Consider the following 10,109-nt stretch of genomic DNA (forward strand, 5'->3'; position numbering starts at 1 on the left):
TCAGAAGTATTCTTCTCTCTTTCGTACCTACTATATATATGAATGAGTTTTATAATCAGAAAGTTTTTAAAATAATAATATATGCATGGTATATTTTAGTAAGTGTTCTATGTAACTCCACTTCTTTTTCTTTCTCAGCCTACTTAATAATCATCTAAAACAAAAAAGAATTTTCTACCAACTAAAAGGCTTGATTTGGAAACCAATTATCAAAAATTTATCATTTAAGCTAGGCTGCTACAGCTTTGGGAAATAAACATAGGGACTCTTTCAAGACTTGAGAAATAAACCGATGTTCAAAATTACTTCTCAAGAAATGTATCCTTTTGCTTTGTTTTGTATGCTTTTTCTTTCAATTGTATAAAGGGATTCTGTCTGTTGCTTTTTGTTCAGTTTTTTTTATATAAATACGGACAGAGGTGAACAAAAAAGAGACGCCAGGCTCCTCATCCTTGACTGGGACTTCCTGGTCCATTCCTTTGTTGTATGTTCCAACTAACATGGAAAGAAAACTGTTTTTGAAATCATTTTAATGACCATTAGGATAGAATTAAGGGGAAATCATCAACTGTCAGGATACATTTTTGTGACCAAAACAGGCAAGATGGTTCACTCCATACTGATTTCCCCAAAGCAGATCCTATTTTTAGGAAAAGGCACTGTAGGAAGAGCATTCAAATCTCAATGGCCATCGGCTGTTCTAGTTAGCTGAATTAACTGGTGTAAAGTGGCCTGGAAAGAGAAAAAAACAAGGCCAAACAAGGATACCAGTTTTTAGCCACCAGAATAATGCTAGAGAATATGTTTAGCAGTTCGCCAGAGGGAAGATGATGACCTCCTCCAAGAAGTCAATAAAGATCTCCATAATATCAGAATTCAAGAGACAGCCCATCTTATATTATACTAATGGAACATAAATAATAAGAAATCAATGCTCAAATCCAAAGTTACATACATGCTCATATCCTGCCACTAAGTCTGCAATATCTGATGTTATGAATTTCCTTTCCTTTAACTGACTTCATGTGTGCTTTAAAATTACCGTTTGTTTCTTTTATGTTTTTGAGAGAGAGAGAGAGAGAAAGAGTCTCATTATTTTGCCCAGGCTGGATTCCAAACCCCTGGGCTCAAGCCATCTTCCCTTCTCAGCTTCCAAGTAGCTGGGATTACAGGCAGGTGCCACTGTGCCTGGCCTACAATTACCATTTCAGTAGGCAGTTTTCTAGTTTCCAAACAATGTAATTGTGAACGTTTAATCATTTTTTCCTTCCTTTATAGTATACTGGGGTAAAAATTTAGAAAAGGCCTTGGGTTTTGATTGGTTTTCCTAATTAATTAGATGAGTCTTTCAAAATATCCTTGACTTTTAGAAGCTGCCTTTTTTTTTCTTTTTTCTTTTTTTGCAGATAGCAAACAGCAGCTGTAAAACGATAATTTCAATAGAAATAGGCCACTGGAGTAGATACACAGCCAGACTCACAGGAATCTGAGAAGAGCAAATAAAAAATTGCCAATTTTATGACGCTAAGTCATCAAACATAACCACGAATATAACAATATTCAAAAGAATAAAGTTTGTGGGAGAACAATCAGTAAAATTTTCCTAAGTACTTTTTTGTTTTCTGCATTTAGGAAGTAACATGATACATAGCAGATAAATAACGGGCTCCAGAATAAGACATATCTAGGTCTGAGATCTAGTTCAAATGTAATTGTTATGTATTTGATCTCCATACATTCTCAGCTTCTAGTTCTTACTAATAATAGTAACAATAACTGCCTGAGATAGATTGTCCACATTAGTTTATATTTGGGATTCTTGCTAAATCAATATGATTATCAGATTGTGTTGCATATTATGAAACCAGACCAAAAATCTATCTAGACCCTGTGTGTAGTGGTATGACCATTTGTTTTGTTAGTCACTGTGGAAGAGAGAACCATTGCTGCCTTCTCCAGCTTTCTCTGTTCCACAACACTTGTCCTTTCTGTAATTCATCGATGCAAAGCAATTTCCCTTTCCCATTCCTTGGAATGCTTGTCTTCTCAGTCTTAGCTGGCTCCTTCTTTTATTCTGGTCTCAGTTCAAATGTCATTTTACGCAGCCCTTTTCTCGCTTCCACTGCACTATTCTTCCTAATAGATCACCCTGTTGATCTGCAGTTCCCACAGTATCAGGCTTATGAATTATTTGTTGTCTGTCTCCACCGACTAGAATGTAAGCCCCATGAAGCTTGCTCATCTATTTCACAGCTGTATTCTCTGAGCCTACAACAGTGCCTCATACAAAGTAGACTCTCATACTCAATAAGAAATTGTGGGATGGATGGACGAGGAAGGGTAAGGTTTAAATGAATGATAATGATCCTCCTCTGTTCATAATCTGAACACTTTCCATCACTTTCATGGCTAACAGCTGCTCTTAGCCTTCATCACCACTTATTATCTAGGTTGCTACAGTAAGAATCTTAAGGGATCTGCCTGTTTCTACCATTGTCCCGCTATGGTCTATCTTAACACAACAGCCAGGCTAATCCTCTTTAAAACATTTAAGACACTCTTCTTTGATAAATCCTATGATGGCTCCCCATGTCACTCAAAAGCCCAAGTCCTTAAAATAACCTACAAGGCCCTACTTGATGTGGCTTACCCCCTACTAACTTACTTTCTGTCACACATTGAACTGTATCTTCTCTTGCCTTTCTGTCCTTTGAACATGCCAGGTACCTTAGCACATTTGCTCTAGGCTGTTTCCTTTTCCTAGTACCTTTTGCCCATATACACTTGGATCTCCATATCTGTGGGTTCCTAAGGAATCTGTGGATTCAACCAACAGCTTGAAAATAGTTGGCAAAAAATAAATGGCTGCATCTGTTCTGAACATGTTCAGACTTTCTTATTGCTCCTTATCCCCAAAACAATAGTGTATTCAGATTAGGTATTATAACAAACCTAGAGATGATTTAAAGTATACAGAAGGATGTACATAGGTTATATGCAGATACTACACCATTTTATATAAAAGGCTTGGGCATTCATAGATTTTGGTATCTGTGGGAGGTCCCAGAACCAATTTCTAACACAGAGGGATGACTGTATCTGACCAGTTTACTTTCAGATGTCTCGAAATAATCTGACCTCCCTGTCAAAATCTACCCTGACAACTTTAATACTGCAACCAACCACCCATAGCCATGCCAGCTCTCCCCTTCGGTCTTTTTCCATAAAACTTCTTTTAACCTATTGTACAACTTATCTTTATGCTATCTTTCCTACCTCCCCTTTCTACAACATAAACTCCATGAGGGGAGGAATCTGCTTTTGTTCACCAATGATTCCCAGGTGCCTAAAACTGTAAATGGTACACAGTAGCACTCAGTATCTCTTGACAAATCATCATTCTCAGTATAAATAGAAGTAAATCCTGAGGTGGTTCACAAGATCTACTCTCCACATGAATGCACACCAGGACCCAGGAAAAGAGAGTCCCAAACTTGAAGCCTATGCAATTTCCAGCTTCATGCGTAGTTCTCTCAAAGCAGGAAGGGTTCTGCGAACCCTGAAGCAAACTGCCCAGATCAGCATCATAATTCTTGTTTTTGTGATTCTTACATTCTCTGCAGCTACTTGCATCGTGTTCCCTAAGTAGACCTTTTTGAAACATTCCTATTATAAGCCAGTAATAGCTACCATTTATTAAGCACCTAACTAGTGTTTAGAGTAAATGATGAGTTGTGAGTCCATTGGATAGTACAATAGCTGGGGAACCCAGAACTAATCTGCCTTGGTCAGTTCCTGATAAGAGAAACCTACCCGAACTTAAGTGTGGAAAAAACAAATACTGAAATATTTTACAGGCTGGGCTCAGTGGCTCACGCCTGTAATCTGAATGCTTTGGAAGGCCAAGGTGGGTGGATCACGAGGTCAAGAGATAGAGGCCATCCTGGCCAACATGGTAAAACCCCATCTATAGTAAAAACACAAAAATTAGCTGGACGTGGTGGTATGTGCCTGTAGTCCCAGCTACTCAGGAGGCTAAGGTAGGAGAATTACCTGAACCCGGGAGGTGGAGGTTGCAGTGAGCCGAGATCACACCACTGCACTCCAGCCTGGTGACAGAGTGAGACTCTGTCTCAAAAAAAAAAAAAAATTTACAAAGTCAATTAAAGCCTAATTCCAAGCTGTGAGATATATCCAGTATTTAAGCATACTCTCACATAGCTGAAAAAAAAAAAAGAAATGTAGACCCCAAGAGCCAAAGATGACCTGCTTCCACTATCCCAGGGTTCTAGCATATTCCAAGATATACTGGAATGGGTAGGGGGAGAAAACAATATGCATTCAAGTGTCAAGTTAAACTAAAGTTGAGACTGTAATTCTGAGCTGGTAAAAGTAAAATTTAACTGAAGTATTATCATAATAATGATGCTTGATACAAGTTTAGTGGCAAAAGAGTCATTTCTTTGATCCTTATCTAAGATTTACAGGACTGACCAAAAGTTGAAATTATTGGCATAAAAGTGATAAAATTAGACAAAGCATGGTAAAGACCGCTTTATTGACGGCAGTTAGTACAAGTCAATAAATACTGATCCCCAAAGAACAGCTCAGTTATTTATCAGATTACTGGTCCATAAAGAGCGGAATGAAACTGAACCAAATGATTGCTGTGATGACTGAAATCAATCCTGCTTCTTGGGAAATGAAGCCACAGCCAGGTGATATATGGCATATGCTGCTCCTAAAAATAAAAACAAAAAGGACTTAACCAGAAATTCTGAGATATAAGTGTATAAATTTAACATTCCAGTTCAAAAGTCGTAAGTTTGCATTAAGACTACCTTAATTGGAACACCAAAAAGTATTTTGATAGGTGCTGGTAAAATTTTAAATAAATAAATGTAAAATATATTTAATCTACTTTTAATATAGAAAGTGTGGCACAATAATGTATGTCAACATAATATGCAAAACGTTTTAAAAATAAGATTAAGAACATGTACAAAGGTTATTTCCATATTAACCAAGACTGCCTGAGAAATGCTAAGGATGACTCAAATGCCAAAGAAAAAAAGAATTCAAAATATGTAAGCAGTGAATGTGAAAAAAGGAACAGTGATAATTTTAATCAAATTTAATGTAAAAAATAGCTGACAACTGGAATTTCATTTTAAAAACTATTTACCAGAATGGCTAAGAAATGGTCACATTGGTCAAAAGGAATTTAGATCTTTTTTTTTTTTTTTTTTTTTTTTTTTGAGACAGAGTTTCCCTCTGTCACCCATGCTGGGGTGCCTTGGTCTCAGCCCGATCTCAGCTCATGGTAACCTCCATCTACCAGTTCAAGCAATCTTCCTGCCTCAGCTGCAGGAGTAGCTGGGATTACAAATGTGTGCCACCACGCCCGGCTCATTTTTGTGTTTTTAGTAGAGACAGGGTTTCACCATGTTGGCCAGGCTAGTCTTGAACTCCTGACCTCAGGTGATCTGCCAGCCTCAACCTCACAAAGTACTAGGATTACTTATAGGTGTGAGCCACCTCGCCCAGCCTATACTACCTTAACTGGCAAGCAAATGTGTTTTCCCAATGAGGGGATTGTGGGAACCCCAACTTACAGCCAGTGAGTCAGAAGTTCCAAAGATCCAAACTTGCAACTGGTGGGAAGGAGGGGACAATCTTCTTGCCCTCAACCTGCGGAATCTGATGCTATCTCCCAGTAGATGGTGTGGAAACTGAATTGGAGGACACCTAGCTGGTATCCACTGCTTGGTGTGTGGGGAAAAACCCTAAAACATTTGGCCACAGAAGTATCCAAATTGATTGATTTGGATCAATTTGGTGTGATTGCTGTGGTGACAGCAGCGTATTTCCTAAACAGGTAATTAATATAATACCCTCATCTTTAAAATTAGGACATATTATAGACTTCATGCAAGATGTACAGAAATCCTAGTATGTGGCATTCCTATAAATGTGATGGGCACAAAATAATCAGTCAAATATAGCTTCCCTTCTCTTTCTCTTCCAGTAAAAGTATTGTTCCATACAAATTTCATTTTAGTTATAAATATGTCTGTACAGAGTTTAGATGTAAAGTGTGCTTTTATTTTGCATCAGTCAAAATGTTTTAAAGTCCTTGATTGAAGATGTGGGATATAATGGATATTTTTGACTGAAATACAGCCTTCAAGGCCACCAGTGGTACTCAGAAAGCCACCTCTATCACAAGATAATCATCAAATCTTATTGGTGTTATTGTTTTATTAAGACATCAAGGCCGGGCACAGCGGCTCACGCCTATAATCCCAGCACTTTGGGAGGCCGAGGTGGAAGGATCACCTGAGGTCGGGAGTTTGAGACCAGCCTGACCAACATGGAGAAACTCTGTCTCTACTAAAACTACAAAATTAGCCAGGCATGGTGGTGCATGCCTGTAATCCCAGCTATTCAGGAGGCTGAGGCAGAAGAATCACTTGAACCTGGGAGGTGAAGGTTGTGGTGAGCTGAGATCGCATCATTGCACTCCAGCCTGGAACAAGAGCGAAACTCCGTCTCAAAAATAAAAAGGCATCAAAATGCTCTTATGCAGCATGTATCAATCATCCTCTTGAATCCTTAAATTATATCAAATTCTGGAAACAGACTGCCTGCATTAAAATACTGGCATAGCAAAAGCAATACAGCTATTAGTTATCATTACTATTACTTTTCTATAAACCTTCAAACATTCCAAAAGCCTTACCACCAACTGTAAGAATCATAGTGGCTCTATACAGGATGACATCAACTATCCCACCCTTTAGATACACTGGAATTCCATCTTCCTCCTAGATAAAAAAATAAAAATAAAAATAATAAGACAAGAATAGATGTCTCACTCATTTCCAACTAAGTTTCAGAAGAACAGTCACATAACATGATATAGCTCCCTAAACCCTAGAATTAAAATATTTTAAATATTAAAATTTAAAAGACCTGCAATTTTGATTCTTTCTCTACTCCTACTACTTTTAAAATACAAATTCTTAAAAGTCAGCCGTCTTCTTTCAATGTTAATTTGAAATCCATTAATGATGATCTTTCCAAGGAATATACAAACATTAAAGCTACAAAATATACACATTTATCTCAACAACTTTAACATAACTTAAATATAAAAGAATCAATAATTGCCACACATTAGATTTAATCACAGGAAACTTTTTTTCCCTTAAAAAAGTGGGGAAGGGATTCTGGTTAATAACCCTAAATAATATCCCTGGCATCTAGTCCAGCATACAGTAGCTATTTAGTATTATCTGTCCAATAAAGTATTTTATTTTTATGTATATATGATACAACTTTTTTTAATCACTTGAAGCTTTATATGGGAAAAGCTAGAAACCATAATAAAACAAAAATCACTCATAATCGAACTACTTATAAAGGTAAATTGTTCTCCTCCACCAAGTCTTTCCCCAAGAGACAACCACTATTAACAGTATGGTACATGTCCTTCCTTGACTATTTTTTAATGTTTATATTGTCGTATGATCTAATTTATATACATACTTGTTTACCCTAACTCTACCTTTTGGTAATTTAATTATTACAAGTAACAATCTCCTATAAAATACTCCAGTACCTGGAAGAGCTTTTGTTTCTCTGCAACTCTATTTTTAAAATGCATGCGGGAAGTAGTGCTTATGGTCCTCTGCCCAATCTGACGAAGAGCCTAAAATGAAAATATTATTCAACAGATTTAGAACCTAAAGAAACCTTCAAATCTAACTATCTTCAGTCCTTCATATTATAGAAAAGGTAAATTGAGACTTTAGGCATATCTGATTTGTCAGAAGCAAAGTCATGGAAGAGCAGCCAGGTTTTTCAATTTGTCATCCATCCTCTACTCTTCCAATTACATTCTGCAGTCTCCAAATACCATATTCAAGAAGCAATTCACACAGATTCTAACCAAAAAATAAAACCATGATATTTACCTCAACAGAACCAGTAGCACTTCATAATCCTTGATCAAAACGTATTGACATACACATATTACAAAAACAGTGGTTAACCAAAGTACACTAAGCTCAAATATTTTCATATTATCTTCATAATATTATCCATATTATTTAAAATCTACTACTTGGCCGGGCACCGTGGCTCACGCCTGTAATCCCAGCAATTTGGGACGCTGAGGCGGGCAGATCACCTGAGGTCAGGAGTTCCAGACCAGCCTGGTCAACATGGCGAAACCCCATCTCTACTGAAAATACAAATATTAGCCGAGTGCGGTGGCGGGCGCCTGTAATCCCAGCTACTTGAGAGGCTGAGGCAGTAGAATCGCTTGAACCCGGGAAGTGGAGGCAGAGGTTGCAGTGAGTCAAGATCGTGCCACTGCACTCCAGCCTGGGAGACAGAGCTAGACTCCATCTCAAAAAAAAAAAAAAAAGGCTTGCATTACACATCCAGTTCAATTAAATAATGAAACAAATGTGCTCTCAATTTTCTAAAATAAATTACACTGAGAATTTTAATGAAGCAAAACTTCATTAAACAATTTAAAAGATAAAATAATCATTGTTGCATTTTCCTTTTCTTTTTCCAAATTTGGGGAAATATTTCACATGCTCAAAGTCCGTGGAGGGGTGAAGGGCAATGCAAAATCACCTGACGGAAGTAACGCTGCACTTCAACCATGTTGAACTTTAGGATGGAACTCCTAAAGTTCCATCCAAAATTGAATGGCTTGGTTTTTTAAACTGCCTTCTGAAGTTCGCGAAGCTCAACACTATTGAAACTTAAAACGTTTCAGTGCCAGAACACCTTTCTGCTTAATGCTTCCGGGTATCAAACACTCCCCACCTGGTCCTAGGTTTTACTCAGATCAGAGCTAACCTCATCAATGGCCCACAGCGTCACGGGAGGTGACTAAGAACCCAAGACGGGTCTAACCCATGAGTCTCTGGTCATTTCCCCAGTCTCTCCACTGTTTACATCTACCCATCAACGGCCTGGGACGAGAAGAACAGATAGAAGGGAAAGTAAGGTCAGGGAAAAAGGACACGAATCCAAGGTGACTTCATTAGCCGCCTTTTGCATCCCTCCCAGGTGAGCGTTTTCTGCCGTGGTGCCTTAACCTCCTCACCACTCCCTCGCCCCCATCACGAATGCAAGTTGAGAAGCTGCTCACCAGCAGATTCCGCAGCATCTTGGCTCGGTTACTGACCACCAACCGCGACAACTGAACACCAGGAATGAAAATCGCCACAGCCGGAACCGGAACTACCTCCAAGTCTTGCGTAAGCATTCAGGAACCTAAATCTCTCCGGGCGGAAGAGAGGCTGCACTTCTAACCATCGAGAGCAAAAGAAAAACTAGAGTGACAGTACGGTCTAGACGCTCTAGCCAACTCGCCGTCTCTGTCCCGTGTCTCTCCAGACCTTTTTTGAGATTCGGTGGGATGCTCCCCGGAGCTAAGACTGGGGAAAAGGCAAACGATTTGTGAGGCGAGTGTAATAAGCTTAGATGAAGTCAGTGTGAAACCCAGGCTATCAAAGAAAATTAGTGTCTGTTTTGTGCGAGAAGGCGTAAAACCTTTCAGTGCCAGAACACCTTTCTGCTTAATGCTTCCGGGTATCAGACACTTCCCACCTGGTCCTAGGTTTTACTCAGATCAGAGCTAACCTCTGTGGGCCTTTAAGCCGCTAGAAACTGAGCAAAGACTGAGTTGGCCGAAATACAGCTGTGAAGCCTCATAAAATACAGAACAAAAAGAATTACTCCGGATACAATCAATTTTTTCCACCGAAGAAATTGCTGCAGCGCATTAGTATTCCTTGTGTCGAGAAAATGCTCTAAAGCTGTGTCAAGATACCAATTTTTATCTTCTTGTACCTTCGGCCGCTGCAGAACTCCCCACGCAAGAAGCTCTTCCCCATTGTCCCCAAATTGTGGAAGAGGCTTACTCGCTTCTGAGGCTGAGGAAACGTTGGGAGACAAGAAATGGGATGGCGAATCTGAACTCAAAAGTCTTGCTGTGCCAAATCCAGCAGGGCACTACACTCCATGACTGGGGTTGGGAAGAACAGCAATTATTTATTGTACTGAAAGGCTGTTGCTGTCAT

General features: G+C 38.9%; 1 protein-coding gene across 1 annotated transcript; it reads right to left on the reverse strand.

The window, feature by feature from the left end:
* Positions 1–4,539: 4,539 nt before the first annotated feature.
* Positions 4,540–9,275, reverse strand: COX7A2 (cytochrome c oxidase subunit 7A2). The gene is made up of 4 exons (XM_008994676.4): positions 9,176–9,275; positions 7,625–7,714; positions 6,743–6,827; positions 4,540–4,741 (listed from the first exon to the last, which is right to left on the reverse strand). Exons 1-4 carry the CDS (start codon positions 9,191–9,193, stop codon positions 4,683–4,685), a joined length of 252 nt encoding a protein of 83 aa, XP_008992924.3. The 5' UTR covers positions 9,194–9,275; the 3' UTR covers positions 4,540–4,682.
* Positions 9,276–10,109: the final 834 nt, after the last annotated feature.

The sequence above is a fragment of the Callithrix jacchus genome, chromosome 4, assembly GCF_049354715.1.
Source record: "Callithrix jacchus isolate 240 chromosome 4, calJac240_pri, whole genome shotgun sequence".
Taxonomy (NCBI): Eukaryota; Metazoa; Chordata; class Mammalia; order Primates; family Cebidae; genus Callithrix; species Callithrix jacchus.